The sequence below is a fragment of the Vipera berus genome, assembly GCF_964194415.1.
Source record: "Vipera berus genome assembly, chromosome: 4".
NCBI lineage: Eukaryota > Metazoa > Chordata > Lepidosauria > Squamata > Viperidae > Vipera > Vipera berus.
The window spans coordinates 19198655-19223757 of NC_138206.1; the positions used below are offsets into that span (position 1 = coordinate 19198655).

The following is a 25103-nucleotide window of genomic DNA, read 5'->3' on the forward strand; positions in this document are numbered from 1 at the left end:
AAGAAATGTCATAAATCATAAATACCTGCACCTTCACCCATGTGGTATCACTGTTTGCTTTCTTCTGCGACAAATAAGTCCTGTAAAAGGTAAAGGTAAAGGTTCCCCTGCACATGCGTGCTAGTCGTTTCCGACTCTAGGGGCCGGTGCTCATCTCCGTTTCAAAGCCGAAGAGCCAGCGCTTGTCCGAGGACGTCTCCGTGGTCATGTGGCCGGCATGACTAGACGCCAAAGGGGCACGGAACGCTGTTACCTTCCCACCGTAGTGGTCCCTATTTTTCTGCTTGCATTTTTACGTGCTTTCGAACTGCTAGGTTGGCAGAAGCAGGGATGAGTAACAGGCGCTCACTCTGTTACGCAGCACTCGGGATTCGACCCGCCAAACTGCCGACCTTTTGATCGACAAGCTCAGTGTCCTAACCCACTGAGCCACCGCGTCCCTTCAATAAGTCCTGTACAAAAACTTTAATTCTTTAGTTGTCAATTGAACAGAAAACTGAGCTTAATATGTATAACACCTCTTCCTTCATTAATTGCTCTCCCAGTCAATCAAAATTCAGATGATAGGTACCTTAAGGTGATGAGTTGTCTCTTATGCATATTACTAACAGGTTAAACAGGCTATTTGCATTACTAACTGCTAACAAAAATTAAAGGCTCGCTATAATATACTGACAATTTATAATTTGACTGCAAGGAAATACCAGCTCTTACCCATGGGTCCAGAGGTATCTGGATTCTCCAGACATCACTAGCAAACTACGCTGAGGCACCAACACTGCAACTGTGTGTCCATCAGGATGTTTAAAATCCATAACAATCTGCAGAAAAGGAATGGAATCCAGAGTTATTTCTTGCCATGGAAAGTTGTCAAGATGTGTACTTGCAAGATGCAAGGTTTACCATTCAGATCACTTGGTGAGAGACACACTAGTGCCCTTTCTGCTTCATATCATAAGTAAATAGCCCTGAGAGACACATTGGTATCCACAGGAGCAGGGATCACAATATCCATGCACTGGTTCAAAAGGGAAGAAGATAGTCAGGAACTACTGTCCATGGTCACAGAAACGAGGACCAAAAGTAACAGGTTTAAACTGCAACAGCCTGTATTTTATTTAAATTTAAGCAAAAGATTTATTATATAAAATCTGCATAACTGTTAAACTACAACAATGGAATAGTCTATTTTAGGACATTGTAGGTTCTCCATCATTGGAGGCTTTGAAGAAGATAGAAAGCCATCCCTCATGGATGGTGTAACTGGTTTCCTGCACACTGCAAAGGGTTAAACTGGATTATTCTTGTGATCCTTTCCAACTTTACAAGCCTAGAATTCAAAGCTTTCACAGTGAGACCTCAAGTTGTGGCTCTTGAGCCAAAACTTTTTTTCCCTGTTTTCTTTAATCCCACCTCCATCCCCCTTTTAAACATGTTTTTAAATATCAGCTTGAAAATCAGCATTTACAGCTTCTACATTCATCTTCAAACGACGTCTGCCATCATTCATCATCATCATCATCTTGCCTCAATAGGGAAAAGTCCTGGTCCCATTTCCTATTAAAAATCAGGTGCCAAAGGAGAAAGAGATGACCTTGTTGTGCCTTTTTTAATATTTCCACTTCTTTGTTTCATTCCTTTGCACACCCATAGATTCAAAAGAAAAGAAAGAGGCATGCTAGATGCCTGGCCCTCTTTTTAATTTACCAAAGGCTCCCAATCAATAGCGCTACTTCTGCCACTGCTGAATCAATTCATCTCATGACAGGCTCCCTCCACTGGAGCTATTTCCAATTACTACTTTTGTTCTTATCCATTTTCTTTATTCCCAGAGGTGGCAAAGTCAATAAAGATCAAATTTCTACCTTGCTTATAATTCATCATCAGGGACTGCAGTCAATAATAATAATTCTTTTTTAAAAAGAAAAACAAACAGGGGGGAAAAGAAAGAAGTTTGATGTGTTACTCTCACACAATCCTTTGCCATCTTGTTTTTTTTTCCCTGCAACTTTAAGTAGGGGGAAGAACACACATGAAGCTAATAATATCGCTCTGCGGGGAAAACATGACGCTGGAGCTGATGTTTGTGACGAGGGACTGTGTGATGGGTCTTTCAGAAATGCTCAGACAGCTAAGCCACCGCTTGCATTTTGAATGCTGCTCCTGCTGCGTGAGACACAGCCCAAATAATGCAAGCAAACTGTGAGCATCTGTTGGGGGAGGTGGGAGGGACACTTTACAAACAAGAACAGAGGGAACAAGAGATATTTCTTAAAGGTATGAAAGCTAGGCAAGGCTGCTTGCTCAGAGATGAAATTAGATTTGGTGAGCCACAGAAGAGACAGCAGAGAAATAATTGTTGAAGAGGCTATAAAGACGCTATATAAAGTGAGTCATTGTTTAATGATGTTCACAGTCACTGCAATATTAGCATAGAGAATAAGCAATACAAGGCCCTTAAAACAAGTATGAAAAACTTGCAAAAGAAAACCATTTAAATTGTGGGAAGCACTGCAACGTCCCATCATCCAGATCGTGCTCAAACGCTTCTAAATTCCTGCAACAACCAAGTCTATAGAAAACCACAGGAAGACCTCAATACAGTAATGCTCAATTGAATTTTTCAAGTGCAGAACTAGAGCCTGATTCTCATCCCCACCCTACACACAATACATCCATGTATGCACACTTCTTTTTTAAAAAAAAATCCCATTTATATCCCGCCCTTCTCCGAAGACTCAGGGCGGCTTACAATCTAAGCACAAATCAATGTGCTTAGCAATAGCCTTCATTCTATGTATATGCCTGCTTATTAGGGCTTTCGCTCCCCCCCCCATAGCGGCATTATTACAAAGTCAGCTCATTGCCCCCAACAATCTGGGTCCTCATTTTACCTACCTCGGAAGGATGGAAGGCTGAGTCAACCTTGAGCCTGGTGGGACTCAAACCTGCACTAATTGCAGGCAGCTGGTGTTACTTAAGGAGGCATTAGCCCACTGCTCCACCAAGGCTCTTCTTCCTCCCTACACAATCACTGATAGAAAAAAATAAGACTAGGAATACTAACAATGCAGTATAGCAACTAAAGTGTTGAACTAGGATTGGGGATGCCCAGGTTCAAGTCCATAATAAGCCTTTAAAAACTCACTAGATGACTTTGGGCCAGTTATTCTCTCTCCTATCACAGGATAGGAGAATTATGTAAACCACTTTAAACTCTGAAAGAAAGGCCAGGAATAAATCTAACAGATAAATAACACTAAATGATATGACAGGCTAAATGTAACTTAAATAGTTTTAGTTAATGATTAGTTTAGTTAGATGCGATGCTCTTTCAAATTTTTATCTGTTTGGTAGTTTACGGTATATAGTATTTGTTCATCCAACTGCAACTTGAAGATTTATTTTAAAAAAACACACAATGACAAGTTTTAATACAGAAATACAGGCTGCCTCATGCAGGAAGTATTCAGTTATGACAATAATGAGAAACTTTGCAACCAATCCTCATATTTATGACTTTTGCAAATATACAACAGAAAACCGAAGATCATAAGCATAATCATGGTTTTACTTAGCAAGCACTTCACTTAATGACCATTCCTAAGTATGGTCAGTAAATGAGAATTACACCTGCCTCTGAAATACAGCAGCATATATTTCCAACCATGTTGAATCAGGAAATATATATAAGTCTTAAAATAGCTTTTACACAGTTTAAAACACACACAAACCCAGAAAATATGTAAATCTTTCCCATTTTCTATCATTGCTTATTATTGCCTTTAGATTGTTCTCAAAAGAGCTAACTATCCAAAAGTTCTCCAATTCTCTTTCATTACCATATCTTTCCAACTGTATGTAATCATTTTGTCATAATGCTATTCTAATTTACATTTTGTCCTCAGGAACTAGCGGCAACCCAGAGAGAGAACACTTATCACAATGAGCTTAAAATAGAGGATGGAAGCATTTTCCAAGAAAAATCCCCAAATCTTTGTAATATATAAAATGGTAGACTCATATAGCAATCAAATAATTCAACCATAGTCTAATATAGGTAGTTTCTATAGAGATGTACCTGCTCCTGGAAATTGCACTACATATTCATCTTGATCAAGAGAAAAATATAATCCAGTTTATATTTTCCCATTAACTTTGTTTTAAGTGTTGTGCTAAGGACCTGGGGGTCTAGGTTTAAAGTAAAAGACTCAGTAGGCCAAAAAATGTTCTTGAGGGTGTAAGTTCAATAGACAGGTATAGCATGATGTTTCTGAGATCCAGCAGAGTGAAGTGGAGTGGATATGGAACTGGATATGAATTGGGGGATTGGATATGAATTGCAAGATTCCATTGGACCATCTATCTTACAAAGTGATTCTGGGCTTATCACAATCCAACCTAAAGGAGGACATTTGGCATGCTTGTATTACCTACTTGAGTGTTTCCTTGTGCTCAAAAGAAAAGGTGGGTATAAATGCAATAAATCAGATAATTAGGATTACAAGTTCCAAGGCATAAGAGAAATCATCTTAGGTAGAAAGATCTAATCAAATGCCTTTCACAGTAACACGGTCATTCTAGGGACTGTTCCATACAGTAATTATGTATTTTTGAAGCATTATCGCTTTCCTTCTGATTAAATAATAGTTCCCAATTGGAAGGATAAAATTATATCTGCCAGTGGAATGTAATCCTCCACATGACTTCAATACAGTTTACTATTTTATCCATTGTCCAAAATTTCCATTATGCCAGGCTAAGAGCTATTCCTTCTTCCCTTCCCAACCTATTTAGAATGAGTTTAGTTTCCCTACAATGCAAAATATTTGTTATTGCAAGCGTATTGCCAAGAACTTTCAGTTCCTGGGGCAGAGAACTTAATGGTGTTCATTGTCTCTTGATCTTTCAGGCTGATTGGTATATCAGGAACTTAATCCCTCTAGGAAAAGTAATGCAGGCCGTGGGCACCTTTTATGATTACAAGACCAATGATTCACTTAGGCTTCCAGCATAGTCTGGTTTATTAGATTTCACTAACTGCCCATGCTCTGCTCCAGATAAAAGACTCTCATAGTTGCCTAACTCACTTTATTTCTACAAGCAAGAACTATTTAATGCAGTTTAGTCTCTTTTTTGGGCTGATGTCTTTTTAAAGCTTTAACAACACTGGAACACATATTGAGTTGTAAATTAAGCAGAGAGATAGGAAACCTCTCTCTTGACCTGATATTTTAAAGGTTTCAACAAATCTGTACAGGAACAATAACTCCTACCCCTTCCTATCAGCATGACTAGAATACAATCCAAAAAGCAACAATAAAGCTATTCCTGTTTATAATCTCACAACACTCCTTTATGATTTATGAAACTGAAATTGCTAAACCTCTAGAAATAAATTTATTTAATTATTACTCTACCTGGGTAAAAAAAATCAAATTAAACTTACAATTCTGAAAAATTTAAAAGAGTTTCACACAAAAATGGAACAGACCTCTTGATTATTGTCGTAAGAGCAGGATTAAAAAGAGTGTACAAACTGCAGGGAAGCAAATTTTGATTAAATATTAGATGAATCATAGAATCAGAAAATCAGGAGGGATTATACAGACCACCCACCCACCTGCTCAGTGCAAGAATCCAAATTAAAGCATATCCAACATCAACCAGCTTCTAATGGAAGTTCACCAATTCTTTTGATAATTGATTTTATTTAATAACTACTTAATCCCCACAGCAGCGTTTGGTGGTACATATAACAGAAACAGCTCAAAAAGCTACAAGAGAGAAATAATCCTACCATAGCTCTTGAAATATTAATTAACCACCCTGGCAGCAACAATTAGTTCCACCATTCAATAGATCTTACTATTAGGAAGTTTCCAGCAACTTAAGGTCTTTATTCTATCTATATCCTGCACTCCAGGGTAATAAATAACAGGTTTTAACCTTCTCTGTAGCACTCTATCAGTGCTACCATATTGCTCTTCAGTTGCCTTTTCTCAAGGATAAACATATCAAATACCACTTAGTCCCTATACATAAGACTTCATTTCCACATTCCTTATCATGCCATGTTTGAAACAATCTGTTTTTGCTCTTAAAGTATGATAATACACTGAAATGTGTTGAGCACCTTGGGGCAAAGTTTTGTAATGCAAAGAAAAGTACACTGTAATGACTCTACTTCTTATTAATGCCAACATTGTGTTTTGCTGCTGTCCAGTCTTTTGAATCCATTGTGTTTTGCTGCTGTCCAGTAGAGTCAAATGGTACCCACCATTGATTGTAACGATCATGAAGGTACAAAGTGATCTCTGCAACTTCAGACAATAGTCTTTGTAAGGTAAAATGAGTTCTGGAACTGTGCATTGTGTTCACCTACGTATATATAACCTTGTTTCCTTTCTCAATTAATACAAGTAAAAGTGATGGCATATAGAAAAACAAGAAAATACAATAGCAGTTTTTCAGGTAGAGAAGTACTTCAAAGAAAGTAGAACAGTTAGATGCATATACAAATATGTTGATGCGCTAGAGTAATAGGCATACAATTTTAAAAAAATTGTGGGACTCTCTATCATGCAGCAATAGGAATAGCCAGTTTGGGGGGCTGAGATATTAACAAGGTTTATTTTGCATCCAGAAGAGAGACTACCAGTGAACTGCAATAATTGGTGGGTTTCTGACTGCACTGTTTGAAAGACCAACTGTGCCTCCTACTGGCATTTTTATACCACAGCTTCATCTACAGGCAGAAAACTTTGTGACTGAGACTTGCAAGCTTTAAAATAGACTCCTATAACAAAAGGGTAATGACATCAGAGGCTAAATGAAATTACTCCCCCTTTATTGAACTCCTGAGTAGATCTATTACTGAAATGCAACAATTCCTTGCTAAAGCACCACAGTTCACCTTGGCAGCTGTTAATTAATGACAAGCACCAGCAGTCTCATTTCATGCTCCATGTATTGATCTTCCAAAAATAGATGGCAAAAAGGGATTGTAATTAAAAATGTATTAAAATTATTTTTGATTTTTTTTAAAAAAAAATCCCCTTCATTTGCAAAAACAGTTTACACAACTGAAGAGGCATTGGTATAGAACTTTTGGGACTGGAAGGACAAAGAAATGAAAATGTTATCTATTAGAAATAAGATTATCAGATATCAGAACTTTAGGCTTTTATTTTAAGAATAAAGCAAACACAGAAGTAATGTGGAAAGAGATAATGAGAGCAATTTAAAATGTCAAATGAAACCAAAGGAAGAAAAGAGTGAGGCCAATTAAATGTTAATTGGTGAAGTATTAGACCAACACGGTGGGTCTTTCAGTTGGTGCTAAAAAAACTCCCATCAGCAGTACCAACAGTAAAAGATGTGAGAAGCTGGAGGTTAGCAACATCTGCAGGTCACAGATTCCCCACCCAAGTTAGAAGTACTTTTAGAAATCATTCGGAGGAACAAAATGGAGGTAACAAATAAAGGTAACCCTCAGTCAAACACATGTCTTGGATGAACAGGAGGAGAAATCACACTATGGTTGCTAGGAAACATTTGATACCCATCTTTACTATAGAATCCAGTAGTTGCCTAGCAACTGATACCTGATTTTCTTCTACCCCAGGATAGATCTCAGTCAAAAGAAGATAGAGTTCCTCATACAAACCCACCACAAGAGATAAAGTGACAAGTATGAATGAAGATGTAGTCAATTCTTCTAATATCATTATCTTTGGAAAACTAGAAATGTTTTCTGCTCCTTTTCCCCAACACTGGCAGCAGAAAAGCTTGCAATTAACATATGATGTATATTCATTATATACAGTTAGCGTCACCGAAGGTGAAGCCACGCACAGGATGAATGTTAATAAAACCCCCTATTTTTAAGAATGAATCAACAATATGACTAACAGCGGTGTAGTAAGTGGAAGTGGACAACAGAAATAAATCCACAGTGAGTGAAAGGCAACATTGTGTTAAGCTAATAAGTCAATTAATCTGTGAATGCTTACTTAACATTTATTCAGCTTGGAGGCAGGGAGGAAAAGAAAAGGACAAAATGGTCTCTCGGTTCCAGAAGGTCACCCATTGTTGAAATATTTCAAGGTTATTTTTTTTTTAAAAAATGGGCTTCATATTTGATATTCTGGTTTGGGACATGAATAAAAAGTAGACTTTCTAATTACAGCATGCTAAAAGATTCAATGAATTCAGTGAGTCATGTTGCCTTGATCTGAGAGTTTGTACAATAATTCTGGCCTTCTGGAAAATGTGCAATTGGAAACATGCAAAGAGCAATCTATGGATTTCCCAAAAAAAACAAACAGAATACAATCCACCAAACCGTTTGTAGATTTGTTTCTGCCCATTTCAGCAAGAAATAAAACAACAGAAAACTACTTTTTACCTACACTGTAGTAAAAATAGTTAAAATATATAGCAAAATAAAATGGAAATTTTGGAAGAAAAATAAAAGTATTTTCAGTCTCTTTCTTAGGCTTAATTAATTCTACAATTCTGTGGCATCATGGAAATAAGGAAGAAACCAGTAACTATATAAATATTTCTCAACCTCAGGAAGTTTAAGATGGTTGGACTCCTGCTTGTGGGGTAGGGAATTCTGGGAGCTGAAATCCACCCATCTTGAAGCTCCTAAGTGGTTGTCTAACTTTCACTTGGGCATATCCAATGAAAAGAAACCCATTACATTTCTCGGTAGTTGATGCTATGAATGAATTGTTCTATTAGAAAAAAAATACTATAACCTGCCTTCCTACAACTTAAATGCATTATTTCGCATCTTGCTTTGTGGTACATGGAATGACAAATCTTGACGTTATTTTATGCGATATAAAAGAGTTGTCGACCTGAAAGAGTTACCAACTCTTACCAAAGGGATGTGCATCTTTTTTCTGGACACAGAGATGCATCCAGCACTGAGTACGTGTCTGGAGCTATCCTCTCTGGCTGAACAATTAGCAGAATTTAACATTAACTTAACATACTTTTAAAAGCAATTAAAATTAAATGTGGCTAATGCGGTTACTCTCATGCATGTAAATTGTCATTTTCTTCTGCTGCTGTATTAAAATTACAATTTGGTAACACATTTGAAGAGGTTTTCAAACACTGTGTTATTCAAGCAAGGTTTCCAGGGGCTTCATATGTTCCATGGACTCTATGTGCTGCCATGGAAAAAATATTTCATGCAACTAATCTTGAATCTCATCTTCAAAGCTAGTTTCATCGACTGCTGAGTAGGGCTATGCGCTCTGCTCTGAAAACTATGCGCTCTGCTCTGAACGGGCTTATTCTTTTTCATGCAGCCTATATGAGGTTAGCAGGAACCATGCAAGAACTCTTAATCAGCATGTTCTAATCCCTTTACAAAAGATGTCACACTGAAAATAATTTGGACAAGGGCACTTAAACCCCTGCTCATCACTGACAAACCCAATTCCCCGAGGATAATAATCAACCTGAAATGCCAGAGCAGTCTTCCTAAGAACAGACTGTGGCTTGAAGAGGTTATTTGATTTGACAGGCCAATGAATTTATAAAGGCTTTCCTAAAGGCAAATGGTCTGAAAACCACTAATTTAAAGCTGAATGTTTCTTTTTAAATGCTATTCTCTTTCCACCTGTATTGCTTTTCCTGATGGTGCCATAATGACCAGCTAGACAAGTCTAGCTATAATATGCTACTTTCCTAAAGACTTCTTCAAAGTTATTGAACTACTCTCATGTTCCTTTTCTCTGACATGGGGATAAAATAGTGCTTTTTACCACCTTTTAATGGAAGGGCTTGTTTACTATCACAGAGGGAAGTCAGGTTAAAAACCTGAACTGCATCCAAAGCAGATGGATCAACAGTCTAACCTGGTCTAAGGTTGCTTTCTATTCAACCTTGCACATATAGGCCAAAATTAAGAGTTGAATACAGCGTTAAGCCATTTTATTTAAACTCAATTTAAATCATCAGTTACAGATAGTCCTCAAGTCACAACCATTCATTTAGTGACCAAAGTTATAATGGCACTGAAAAAAGTTACTTTTTCACACTTAACAACCATATTTATGACCAGGTTGCACCTGGAAGTAAATAGGAAACCAGTGCAGCTACTCCAGAAGAGGTGACACATGCACAGATCCAGGTTTGCGCAGAACTGTGAGCCACTGTATTTTGGACCAATTGAAGCTCCCAGATATCCTTCAAGGGCAGCCCCACATTTCATTAATTCAACTGGGAGATGACCAGGGTATAGTGACTGGGAGAAGGGCTCCTTGGTCTAGGAATGGGTGTAGTTAGTGCACAACACACAGTTGTACGAAGTTCCTCTTCAAGCAGGAGTTGTAAGTCCAGCAGAACCTTTTTTTTTAATCTTAATTTTAACTGGGTTTTAATTTTCTCAGGGTTCTATTTAATCTTTTTTAATTTGTTTTAACGTTTGTATTGACTTTCTTTTAAATGCCCTGTAAACCGCCCTGAGTCCTTCGGGAAAGGGCGGTATATAAATCTAAATAAATAAATAAATAAATAAATAAATAAATAAATAAATAAATAAATAAATAAATAAATAAATAAATAAATAAATAAATAATGCACCTGATCTATCTGGGGCAATGTAACCCCATCCATGACCAGAGATGGTAATTCCTCAAGAACTAAAGAGCCACACAACTAAAGCTACTCCCATCTTGCTAGGATTCAGTTTTTAAACTGATGTTCCACGTCCTGATCTCAACTGCCTCCAAACACTGGGAAAGCGCAGTCACGTCACTGCTTAATTCAGAGATGTATAGCTGAATACCATTGGCATACTGATGCTATATCATCCAGTGGTGATGGATGATCTCACCCAGCAATTTCAGGTATCTGTTAAAACAGGAGCAGAGAGAGCACCAATTCCTGTGGAACCCCACAAAGCAAGGGCCGAGGACTGGACCTCTCGCTCCTGATCACCACTGAAAAAGAGGTAAATTAGACAACAATATGCCCTTCACTCCCAACTCCCAAAGCTAATTAATCCATGGTTGATGGTATCAAAAGCTGTTGAAAGGTCAAACAGACCATGAATAGCATAAACCACCCTACTCCTCTCTCAATCCCGCCAGAGATCAGAAAGCATGAGCAATGCCATTTCTATCAGATATCAAGACCTGAAACCCAATTGAAAGGGATCTAGATAATCCATTTCCTCCTTTGAAGCTATAGTGTGACTACCTTCTCAACAACCTTTCCCAAAAAGGGTAGGTTGGAGACAGGATGAAGTGGAACTTGACAGACTTACTCTACTTAAAGTCTATGCTTGGCTGCAATGTACCTCATCTTTGAAATACTCAGGTTTTCCTTCTTTTCCACTTCAAGTTATTTTTTTCTATACCTCAATGTCAGCCTACCTAACTGAAGTACTGTAGAAAGACAAAAAATTCAAAAGTTTCTGACCCGAGTGAACAAAGATGAGGGAAAATGCTTCAATGCCAGGAATATTTTATAACTAAAATAGCAGAATAAAATAACTTCTCATTTAGAAAGGCTTTTTAGGCATGGGTTCCTGCAGGAGCTCTGCTGGCAGCAGACTTACTTCTATGAAATTCTCATCTTGCATTAAAAATTCAGCAAGCAGAGGCAGGATGGCTCCTGGGTGAAGACAAGAGCAAAAGCAAAATCTTCCTTCCTCCTTAGGCAACTTATTTTTAAGAACAGCAGGACTTTTTCCCCCCTCATAAATGAGCTGTCAGCAAATATATGAAATAGAAATATATTGCCTCAATAGAATACACTATGTATATGTTGGGGCTGCAACTTACAGAATTCCTAATCTGCTATGGGACCATGATAGCTTAGCAGCTAAGCTAAGAAAGCTGTATATTCTTTGATGTCCTGAGAGCAAATCCAAGAACTGCAATCTGGGTTTGCTCTCTCATTTCAAACTAGGACAACCATGTCTTACAAGAAAATTCAGGAAAAGTGCACAATGCCAGCTACTTGATTGTACCCTTCAGTGTATGCTGTTCCTGCCTACATCTTACGCCCTGTCACTATGTGTTGGGCTGTATCCGCACAGACTGCCCCTCTGGTCCTATCTAGCATGGCAGACCTCTGCTTCTATGGATCTGGTGCTTAGTGCCTTTTCCTGTGCTGTAATAATCAATGCCTCAGTGCCGTCTTTTAGTCGAGTCCTTTCCAGACATTGGTAGAAGTTCCAAATATATATTTCAGAGAGAGAGAGAGAGAGAGAGAGAGAGACAGACAGACAGACAGACAGACAGACAGACAGACAGACAGTAATATACATTATAAGAAGATCCCACTGAGTTGAAAAAGGGCTAACTTCCATATATGTGGGTATCCAAATCCTACTTTAAAGCACTATTGCCCTTAGTAAAAATGATGGTGCAATAGCTCACAATAGCTCCAGAAACCATAGCTAAATAAGAGATGTGAAATCAGTATCTGTTCTTCACAGCAGTTTTCCCAAACCTGCTCTTTCCAGGTGTGCTGGGGCTACAATTTGCAAAAGATACCACACTGGGGAAGAACATTCCTGAATTACTATAAACACCACTTCAGTATAAGTTAAATTATTTCTCTAGTTGTCGTGTTCACTCCAGAAAAATCAAGCCTAGAAGAAAATGTCTTTTCAAGAAAAATGTCTACCCATTGGAAGTGCAAACTCTGCAAAGAAGAGGTAACAAGATAAAGCCACAAATACAAATTAACATGCTCTCAATTTCTAGAGGAAATGCAACTCATCTGGTCTTTAAAAGATTAAAAAAATTTTACCTCAGCTCCTAAACTTAGAGATATTATTTCATCTTCAAAAGCAGAATGAGTATCAATATGAGGAGGGATTCCTATAACATAAATAAAAAAGACGCATAAAAATACGTGAAATCAATCAGCCTTTATTCATCATTAGTCCTACTTCAATATAACTAGTGTAGTACATAAGAATATACTGCTATTCTCTACAGCACTCTGATGACATTTATTTGTGGAACAAATTTACACAAAATGAAATAGGGAAATAGATCTTCTAGAGCAGATATGGATTTCTCACTCAAACCAGCACATTATTGTGATTATATAGTCATATGTTTAGCATCCAGTAATGCAGAGCATATGTTTGTTTTATTCTTTCTTCTTTCTATGGGGTCAAGAACTCTAGCTCTGCAGTAAAGAACGAGCAGGCTTGTAAAAGATATGAAGTCTAGCATCAATGGGCAGCCTAAAAGTACAGCATTAAAACTCCCACGGTTCAAGGTCCATGCTGGCTGATCTGAACTGATAAAAGGTAGCACTCCTATGATCTTATTAATACTTGCTTTTATGTTGCAGTCTTGGGAACTTCTCCTTTATATCTAAGGACTGCCAATTCTGCTAAGTCTTCTCACATTTCCACACTGAATATTTTTCCCCAACGCTGCATTTACAGTGCTCAAAAACCTGAACTTGGAAGATCATGTAAGAATGATATAGAACCCCAGTACAGACCTTGTCCAGGTTCATACTGATTTATAGTCAGTTGATCAGGTTTCTGTTTAATGTATCCCATTTTCAGACATTTTGCAAGAATTGTGTTACAAAAATCCGGGAGACCTGATATTTCAAAACAAAGATAAATTTTTGCCACTTTTTTTGTCCCCTCAGAAATTCCTCATAACAGAAACAACATACAGTATAAACATACAATAAAGTTTGAGTTGAAAAACAGAATGTATTCAGGTATTATTTACAGCTTTCTATAACATTTAAACTGCCATGACTTTCCCCAAAGCATCTTGGGAATTGTAGTTTGATGAGGTGTGGGTCATTTTAATCAAAGCATTCAAGCTGGGTTAGACCAAGCACCACTCTACATCAGGATTTTGCTTTCACAGTGGCCAATAATCCCACAAACAAGTCAGTGATATTCAACACCTTTTCTCATTGTTGCTCCCCAGGATAACCACATTCTCCATGAATTTGTATGATCCTTTGAAATTATATACTATATCAGTGTTTTTCAACCTTTTTTGGGCAAAGGCACACTTGTTTCATGAAAAAAATCACGAGGCACTCCACCATTAGAAAATGTTAAAAAATTTAACTCTGTGCCTATATTGACTATATATAAAGTAATTCTCTTGAATAGGAATCAAATAAACACAAAGAAAGTATTTTATAATTACTTTTCAATTTTTCCCACGGCACACCAGGCAACATCTCGCGGCACACTAGTGTGCCGCGGAACAGTGGTTGAAAAACACTGTACTATATGATACTTCTGTTCCATATTCTAGGGTTTGATCAAGAACCATCCATCCATAACATACTTACGCATGTCCTCATTAACTGAAATGAGACTTGGGGACACAACCCCATTTTTCATATGTTTTTAAGTATAGCAGTCCTTGATTTATGATCATACTATCCCATGACTATTTAAAACTCAGATTCAAAGTTCCAATGGCCACCCACACATACATTCTCACACAGTCACATGACCATATTTTGGGCACTTGGCAACCAACCCGCATTTATGGCCACTTGCAGTATGCCACAGTCACATGACCACAATTTACAATGTTCTTCCAGAAACCAGCATTTACTTCCTGTTTCCGACAAACAATGCCCATTACGAACAATGGATTTACTTAACGACTACCACAAAATAGGCCATAAAATTAGATGTGGACATGTGGTAGCCCCCTTAACAACCAGTACAATATACAACCATAATTCTGGGCTCAATTACAGTCACATGTCGAAGACTACCTGTAGGTTTCAGTGATTTCAATGGGACTGTAAAGAAATGCAGCCACATTTGTATAATCAAATTATTACTCATTGGCATGAAAACGATTTCACAGAAACAGGAAGACTGATAAAGAGGTTCTGATCAGATACCCACCTCCAGGTAATGGTTTGTCTCGATCAACATTGTTGGTATCGTATCGAAATTCATATCCAAAATGTTTTACCCTCCTATGTTTTAAAGACTTCTGAGCTATGAAATAGAAACAAGAGATTAAAATATAATTGTAAAGGACATATTGGTTATTGGTTATGAGCCTATGTAATCTTATGCTTATGAATCAGTGCTCAGTTCAAATCCTGCTTCTGCCATAAGCTCACAATGTAGTCTCAGGAAGGTCATGTTTTCCTGCTTCCAACACCTGCAGTGAAACTGAACTGATGCTTTGAATATTTAAACGTACTACATTGGTGGTAAACATTACTGTTATAGTAATAAGTGCAAAAGTGGAATTGCATGCTGATTGCTCTATCCTTGGAGCTGAATACTCTCAACACCCTTAAGGGTAAACAACAGCTCCTCAGAAGTTACTTGCAGTTTCCCCTTCTATTGGGTAGATGAACTAGGATCATTAACAGCTACAGTTCAGCTGGAGGACTACAGATTACTCTATTCTGATTTCTCCAGCAAAAAGTCTTTTCTTGTCCCCAAGGAACCTGAGATGAAAACACAGACCATTTTTTTTCCTTTTTACCCTATCCTGACTTGTAGAGATAGTCCTTGATTTATGACAATTGAGCCCAAAATTTCTGTTGCTAAGCAAAACAGCTGATAAGTATTCCATTTTATGATCTTTCTTGCCACACTTGTTAAGTAAATCACTGCAGTTATTAAATTAGAAACATGGTTGGTAAGTGAATCTGGCTTCCCCTTTGACTTTGCTTGTCAAAAGGTGGCAAAAGGTGATCACATAACCCTAGAACAAGGCAACCATTGATAAATACATGCCAGTTGCCAACAGTCCAAATTTTGATCATGTGACCAAAGGGATGCTGCAATGGTTGAAAGTCTGTGAAAAATATTCATAAGTCACTTTTTTATGGTCACTAAACAAATGGTTGTAACTTGAGGACTACCTGTATTACTGTTTCAGATATGAATAGATAACCTGCTTCTTGGTCATAAGTAATCCTTGAAAGATCCTTGGAAACTGCCTGCTTATTATAGCAAACATCAACACTGGCAGACTTCAGTTGATCTGAAAAAGCTAAGTAGGGTCAGATCTGAGAGCACTTGGATGGGAAGCAACAAGGAAATCCCAGGACTGTAATGTATAATCATCAACTGAAAACAGAAAATATCCCCAAAGCCAACAACAAACCCTTTTCATATTATTGCCAAGAAAGCTAAATGCATGTACTAATGCAGTGTTTCTGAACATTAGTAACTTTTAAGATGTCTGAACTTCAATTCCTAGAATGCCTTGCTGGCTGGAGAATTCTGGGCACTAAGATGCAGACATCTTAAAGTTGCTAAGGTTGAGAAACACTGTGCTAATACAAAGGGTCAGCTCAGTTCAAGGGGGACATTGCCTTTTAAACAGCAGAATGATTTATCTGCCATAAAGACGCATATAGCATGTTCCAAGCATCTGAAAGGATAAATTTGGGCACATGGACCTACAGGAAAGATGGACTCATACTTCTGTTGACCTGGTAAACTAGCTTTGTTAAAATCATAAAAGTCAGTGATTTTTGCAAATTGCTTTACTAGCAGGTAGAAGATGCAGAGATGAATTTCACATTTGCCAATCACAATAAGTATATTTATTTTGCAATATTTATAGACCACCTCCATTTAAACAAACTTTTAAAAAATTAAACTACATGTGTATTTATGTTCCTGCCCTTTATTTCAAGATAGCATACTTGGTTCTCTCCACCTTCCCCTCATCCTTGCAATAATTCTGACCTCCTTTCCCAATTATTCCAATCATCCCGTTTGCATGGCCTGAGCCAATGTTTGCTTCACATTGCTGCTTTTTAGCTCCAAAGCAGCTAAAACTACAACTTTAATAACAGCCAGAGGCAGCAAGGAATTTTTTGACCCTAAAAAAGCTAAACCTACCTCTGGCCAAATAGCAAAGTCTTCGACTTTGCTACGAAAGAGTTAAAAAAGCTATGGAATGACACCATCTCTTTCTGTTGATTCCAATCCAATTCAGCCCAATTGCAATGTCTCCCTATTCACTTGGTTTTACACAACTACTGTTGATCTATTTTCTTGCACCTGGCCACTTAAGCGTCTCCAAAGTCAGAACTCTCCAATTGGCTGGGACCAACTATTCCAAGTTATTGGCTGCACTTGAAAGGTTACACTTAAGCAACCTAGATAGATTGGAAAGCCCTGATGCCAACTCGTTTTCTGGATGGTTTAATACCCAAGGCTGTTATTTTATTTTTTATTTTTTTTTATTATTATTATTATTATTATTATTATTATTATTATTATTATTATTATTATTATTATTATTTTGTAATGTAGGACTTTAGACTAAATCATGTGGATTGCTTATGGAGGTATTCTGCTGTGCCTAAGAATACTTTATCATTCACTGCAATTGCTGTTGAGGTCACACAACATGATAATCCATGATGTATTTATTAAGTTTATACATCAGGGTTATCATAAATACATCATAGATTATTTTATTTATTTATTTATTTTAATCCCATTTATATCCCTCCCTTCTCCGAAGACTCAGGGCGGCTTACAATTTAAGCACAAACCAATGTGCTTAGCAATAGCCTTCATTCTATGTATATGCCTGCTTATTAGGGCTTTCGCCCCCCCCCCCAAGCGGCATTATTACAAAGTCAGCTTATTGCCCCCAACAATCTGGGTCCTCATTTTACCTACCTCAGAAGGATGGAAGGCTGAGTCAACCTTCAGCCTGGTGGGATGCGAACCTGCACTAATTGCAGGCAGCTGGTGTTACTTAAGGAGGCATTAGCCCACTGCTCCACCAAGGCTCTCTAGATTATTATAAATACATCACAGATTATGTGATTTGCTTGTGCCTTAAGTTCTTGAAAGACAGGTGCTATAAGTTTACACACACACACACACACACACCTGTCTTTCAAGAACTTAAGGCACAAGCAAAACACACTGTCTGGCTTAGTTACTGTTAGAATTGGTTAGAACAACATACCAAGGGGAATGACCTCATCCTCTGTCCAATTAATGTTTTCCAGGAGCATCTTTTCTTCTTCAGGTGAAACCAATTCTTCAATTACTCTCAAACCAGGGGGCAAGACTGGAGGGCTCATTTCTTCCCAAGGCACTAGAAACATTCAGGAAAACAACATTCCTGTTTAATTTTGAGTGAGTTAAATAGTAATATCCAAAACAATTTTTGACATACTAAAGATCTCCGGGAAACAAGACTGGTTTCCATTGCTGTGCTACACAAAATATTCTCTGTTTGGGGCCCAAAGATCTCATTGATTTTGTGGTCATTCTTTCAAAGCAAAGTTCCTTACTTGGGGCATTTGTTTCAGATGAGTAATCAACTGCAATCAATGGTCTCTTTCAATTACACATAACATTTGTTGATAGTCTGTGGCTAACAGGCAACAAATACTGTAAAGTAATGCAGGTAGAAAGAAAAAAATATCCATACAGAGGAAAATTATAACATTAATTAAGCCTAAGTTGAGTCAAACTTGGAAGATTACAAGATCCATCATTCCTTGCCAGTGCCCATGCTGTAGGCACTGCAGTCCAACACATCTGCAGGAGAAAAGTTAAGAAAGCTGGCCAAAGTTAACTTTTATTACTTCACTGTTGATTGTGAAGAAGATCTATGATCTGCTTAGCAGAAAATCTCACAATAAAATAGCCCTTAGAAGTGTTCATGTTGGCTTCATCAGGCTAATTTTTCAGAACTGACCAATGCCTCCCTGAGCCTCATGAGGTACAAACTAAGTTCATGAACAATACGTTGAAAAAAACAGAGTAGAAAAGCAAGCTTCTTCAGTAATACCTTTTTCTACATAGTTGAAGTAGAGAACAACCTTTTGGCTGGAGTTGTCTAATATTAGTTCCTTTCCATTCAGGGAGTCATAGGCCTGCTTGGAGTAAGCTGTTCTCCCATACTGCACAAATGAATAGGGTTTATTTGGAGGCATTAAGAGGCTTTCTACTTGTCCACATTCTTCTACCACAGAGTGCAACTGGCATCTGCTAACACCATTACCCAGACCTCCATTGGCAATAACCAGACTCTAATGAAGGAGAGAACAAGAGAGACACAGGTATGAATAACACTGGTTAATTCATCTGGAAACAGCATCCTGTAAATACAGCAATTAAAAATGAAAAAGAGACCACTGCACCTGTCTGATCAATTCTAAATATCTATATACCGGTAATATCTTCAGATTTGAAATAGTCTTGTATTACAATTAATATTCATGCACTCAATGAAATTTGTGCACACATCTACGTAGGCATCTTTTAAGTTACTGGCCTTCTTCACACATAACATGATCACAATATGGTTTATTGGTTTCTGGCTTCTAGATTTGTATCCCACTCACTTTTCTTCAAGAGCTTAAGGCAGCATTTATAGCTGTTCTTCCTACAATTTTTGCCTCTACAACAGGTGTATCAAACTGCCGGCCTGCGAGCTGGATGTGTCATGGCAAAACCGCGTCCACCCCATTGCATTTATGTCACGACACGTCACGTGATATTGTGAGTTTGACACCCCTGCTCTACAACAACCCTAGAACATAGGTTTGACTGAGAAAGAATCACCTCAAATCAGCCCAAATCAGCCCGTGGCCTCTGGTCCTAGTAAGACATCATAACCACTACATCACACTGGTTCTCAGACATTGATTCATGCAAACTCATATTTTCCAACTTAGTGTTCTATGCAAACAAGACTATCACTTGTTCAATTACAAATGGCTTAATATGCATCAGTTTGAACCATCAGCTGGGGTCACATATCAGCTGGGGTCACATATCAAAGTATAAGCTATAGTTTGTTGGATAAATCACAATAGGCTAGGGGGATAGACTTGATTACAGTGGTGATGGGTACTGAAAGACCTTAAGAATCAGACTGGAGAAATATAATTCCGTAGATCTACCATGTATTTGATAAGAGTTGATACCAAGATAAAGGTAAAGGTAAAGGTTCCCCCGCACATGCGTGCTAGTCGTTTCCAACTCTAGGGGCTGGTGCTCATCTCCGTTTCAAAGCCAAAGAGCCAGCGCTTGTCCGAGGACGTCTCCATGGTCATGTGGCCGGCATGACTAGACGCCAAAGGCGCACAGAACGCTGTTACCTTCCCACCGTAGTGGTCCCTATTTTTCTACTTGCATTTTTACATGCTTTCAAACTGCTAGGTTGGCAGAAGCTGGGATGAGTAACAGGCACTTACTCTGTTACGCGACACTAGGGATTCAAAACCCGCCAAACTGCCAACCTTCTGATCGACAAGCTCAGCGTCCTAACTCACTGAGCCACCGCGTCCCTGATACCAAGATAATGGCATATAAATAGACAATTAAAACCATGCTCCAGACTTGGTTCATGCAACTTCCAAGAAGTAAAGTGATTTGTTGAGTTTTGGTTTAGGATACTATACAAACCTAGCTAACTATGCTTTAATCCTATTTTGTGTAAAATCATAAGCTATGCTTAATGCAATATGTGAATTCAATCAAAGAATGCACACTCTCATAAAGTGTACAGTTTCTAATCACCTTAGTAGGGTATGATACACACTCAATACCCTCATGCCTTAGTAAGGTGTATCTGGCCTTCATCTGTTTTTGTCGCAACTTTTTTTCTACTTTGCTTAGTTTCTTGTTTTGTAGAGTGATGTCATCTAGTTCCATGCTGAAAGGAACAAGTAGGAAGAGCCAAAACTGGGATTCCTTAAAAAAAAATGAAACAGCACAGAAAAAAAATTTTTTTTACTGAAAACTCAACCATACTGTGAACACAGGTTATTTCCATATATTGTAATAACAGTTTTGATTTACAAGTGGCTAACTATTTTGGGATAAGAATACCTTTTTCTACTTGAAACAGAATTTGTAGACATCAGAATATGCATATGATAGCCCCACTCAGGATATAGATTATAGCCAAGACACCTAAACAATAAGAGATCCTTGGTGTTCTCTAAAATCCAAGGGCCCTCATTTCAACCTTGAACTTCAACTATTCACCTTTATTGCATAACAATTCTGTAAGACCAAACAGACCAGGGATCTATCTGGAAAAATGAAGCAGGTTTGATCATGGCTAATTCTAAAAAGCCAAGTAGGTTAGCATTAGGATAGAAGACCCCTGGAAATTCTACAGTTATCTCCTAGGCTGGAAAATTGAAAAATCATCCCAGAACATAATGACAAACTGTTCCTGTATTGTTGTTAAGAAAACAAAGTGGATTCTTCCCTGAAGTGACTAGAAATCAAAGCTGATTCAGATATCTTTTTACAAGATTCATCACTGCTTAAGTTTCATATTTATAAAAATAATAGCATACTTTATAGAATTGTTATAAGGATTAATGTGCACATAATTATAAATTAGTATTTATTAAGGAATTTTACACCTTAGGATTTATCAAAACTGAATATATTCTGCAACAAACAAATTATGTATGTATATAAAACATACAAAAAGTTATGTTTATAAACAAAATCTGTTGAAACTAAAATATTAGCTCTGAACACCTTTTTGCAGATGATGAAAATGCCAGTTCCTTGCTTTCTCCCTGATCACAAATTATAAAAGCTCAATAAATCATTCAAAGAATCAAATATATTTAATTTATGCAATATGTTCAGGATCCAAAATCATTTTTATTATAAAAATATTTAGGTTTGTGGAATGCCATTCCTATTATAAAACTGGTGTTTTATAATACTGGTGTTTTACAATACAGTAAAATTGGTTTGCTTACCTGTGAGAAAGACTCACTGAACATAGGCTGAGAATTTTTAACTGGGGTTTTTATTTTCAAGGATAATTTAATCTTTTTAATTGTCTTTCAATACTAAACAAATGCATATATGGTTAGGTTTCACACTAGGAAAGTAACTTTTTTTTTCTTCAAAGCATTTTAAAAGACTGTTTTTGTGTACCAGCAGATGGTGCAATGCCACTATTTATCATTTCTCACTTAACCATTTTCAATTTCATTTCTGCACGTTTAGTTTCAAGATTAAATATGATTAAACATACACACTTCTGTAACTTTTCTGTTAGCAAGTTCAAGCTTTACTTGTTATACTTCACTATTATTTAATAAGTAAGGCAAGTGTAGTTGAATAAACAGGTAATTTTCAGTGGAAAACGTAACTAGCATTTAGATTCTTATATAAAAACATAACACAAACAACTCAGTGCCCAGTATGTTCTTTCTTCTGTAGCAGCTCTGGAAAAGACTACTACACAGAACTATGAAGAGGCAATTGACAATTGGAGAGAACAAACAATTCAGTATAAACACAGCCTTTTATTAACTTTTATCAGATTTTAAAAACTTATTTTCAAACGAGGTTAGAGCAAATACTGGTTATAAAATTTTGACTGATCCCTTTTCAGATAAGAACAATAAATACAGTTTGCTTCTTTGCCATCTGGTTCAAGAGTGTTATTTGTGTGTCAACACACATATTGAACAAAAGTTTTTAAATTTATAGTGCATGTTGCTATGTACAGGTGCCTAAATAACACATTTTAATCAAAGAACGCCACTACTGAATTCCAGGATCTTTTTTTTCCCCTGGGGAAAAGACCAACCCTTAGCTTTATATATCATATCATTAACACAATGTACAGTGAGGTAAAGTAATGGAGACCTCTGCTATAATAACTAGATTTTCAGGGAAACATGATTAAGATCATACTAATGGAGGTTGAGCAGCATATAACTTTAATATATTATTAAAAATACCCTGATGAAATAATACCTGGCAAAAAAGTGCCTTTCAGGAACTTTTCAGTCCTTTCTCTTCAAACATCATCAGTTTTGATTTAGGCACCACCTAACTTCTCAATTACTCCCAACAGCTTTCAATAAAACAGACAAAACAGTGCACTGTGAATAAAGAAAGAAACAAGCTAAAGAAGAACAAATACAATAAACCCAGCCAATGTCAGAAAACATACACAAACTCAAGGGGCTCCAGACATCCATGGGATGTATTTGCATGCCTTCTCAACACATGAGATTAGACGTTATGTTGCAAGCATTCTATGACTGCTAATAAGGATTCTCAATTTTTGTGCCTTACCATGGCCATATAAAACCCTATCCTTGTTTAAGGGTATTTAATAAGGAAAGAAGAGAAACTTTTTCTCTACCTACTGTAAATAAATATGCTTAGCGCAACTATTGTAACAAGCACAGTACCGATAGACTCACTATTTCGTCTTAGATTATTTCTTCTCAGTCTTTCAGATCCAGTGGATTACAATTTTCAACCACACCAGATTAGATGAGCTAAGAAATTTGGACAGATATCTCGAGGAACTGCTTTGGCCAATATTTCTATTTCCAGTAAATGAAATACAACATATATTGTGCAAAAGCTCCGATGCAATTACAGGCTTTTACTCAGAGACAGAAATCTCCCTAAACTAAACTAAATTCTATCCCCTTATCCTGAAAAAAGTAAATTTTCTGTTATTTTTAAAATATTCAAGAGGGAGCACAGCACATAAGGATCCCCTTACCTAGCTGAAGGCAGCCATGTTGGAGGGCAGAACTGCAATTCCCATGAACCTCGTTGCCTACATTTCCCATCATGCTTATGAACGCTCAGCTATTTAACCCCTTAGTAGAAGTCTCCTTAAGCTTATATTGTACAATGCTCATTGGATATCCTGGTTTTAAAACGTACTAATACGTTCAGTGGACTTACAGGTAACATTTTTAATAGAGAAAAATAAGATATTATCCTTCCTTACCTCTCCCGTATATCAGTTTCTAAGTTGCTGTCAAAATATTGACTTTAATTGATTATTTGTCATCAGGTCATTTTCAACTCAGCAGCTACATAGGTAAATTTTCTCCATGACGATTTATCCCTAACCTGGCCTTTCAGGTCTTCCAATAGTGCACATCCCTAGTGTAACTGAATCCACCCACCTTGCTGCTGGACATCTCTTCTTCCATCTTTCCCAGCATTAGAGCCTTTTCCAAAAAAGCTAGATCTTAGCATAATGTGTCCAAAATAAGATAATTTGAGCCTGATAATTTGTGCATCAAATAAGAACATTGCATTTATTTATTTGATGTTCCACTGCTTTGTTTTCTTAACTGGCCGCAGGATTATTGGATGGATGGAAATACATTTTTGCTTAAGTTTAGAACTTAACATACAATTTGTTATTTCCACCAGGAGTTCAAGGCAGCTTACACAAGATCTTTTCACCCTGCAATAAGCCTTGTAAGGCAGGGGTCTCCGTGCTGACTTGGGAATTCTGGGAGTTGAAGTCCACAAGTCTTAAAAGTTGCTGAGGTTGGAGACCCCTGCTTTAAGATACATTGGCCTAAAAGACTGAAAGTCATCAGGTACCCAGAGCTGAAGTTGGATTTGAACCAGAATCTTCTCGGAAATAGCTGAGTATTTTATTAATTACACCATAATGCAAGGAAATTCCTGTAAATTCAATGGTTTGTATATATCTTTAAAATTAGTGAATGGCTAGCAACAGTAAATAAAATTTGCATTAAAAAAAATTAATACAAGCCCTTAGGCCTATCTTTGCACTCTATTTGAGCACTTGGAATTAGCATCAAATGAAAGTAAGTACATGTTACAGCCGGTGCTTACATCGCTGTGGCTGCCCTCATATGTAGGGCCTCATATGTAGGGAGAAAGCTCCATTTAAAATATTGAATATTCTAATTAATTCTTTATATCAAATGGGCAGAACCCAAAGTGGGTTTCCCACACATTTCATTTACTGAACCATTGCTTCTGTTGGTTGAACTGCAAATTTTTAATATACCTTAATTAAATCTCGATCTTCTAGTGTGACATCATTAAGGACACGGCAGTTGAATTAATAATATACTTAAAGCATTGCCCCTTTTTAAAAAAATCATGAACTTGAAATTGAAAAGCTATTTAACCAAATCTATCAAATCTGGGCTGTAAAAATCCATACGATTAAAATTGAGCATTTTTGCATATCTCTACTATCTCTATTGCTCATCTTATTTTTCCCAGCTCATATCTAGTAACCATAACACTGCCAACCTCTTGCCTATCTGTAGCAATAAAACCATTAACATACTACATACCACATCCCACA

The 25103-nt window shown here is 37.2% G+C and overlaps 1 protein-coding gene across 1 annotated transcript in view; it reads right to left on the reverse strand.

The window, feature by feature from the left end:
- ALKBH8 (alkB homolog 8, tRNA methyltransferase) overlaps positions 1-22880 on the reverse strand; it is a 60188-nt gene extending 37308 nt beyond the window's left edge. The window contains exons 1-8 of the mRNA XM_081326654.1: positions 22751-22880; positions 20528-20701; positions 18792-19032; positions 17958-18089; positions 14900-14995; positions 13501-13605; positions 12790-12860; positions 715-821 (exon numbers count right to left, since the gene is read on the reverse strand). Coding sequence (XP_081182780.1) covers positions 715-821; positions 12790-12860; positions 13501-13605; positions 14900-14995; positions 17958-18089; positions 18792-19032; positions 20528-20662 — 887 coding nt within the window. The 5' untranslated portion in view covers positions 20663-20701; positions 22751-22880. The remainder of the gene's footprint in view (positions 1-714; positions 822-12789; positions 12861-13500; positions 13606-14899; positions 14996-17957; positions 18090-18791; positions 19033-20527; positions 20702-22750) is intronic.
- Between the last annotated feature and the right edge of the window lie 2223 nt (positions 22881-25103).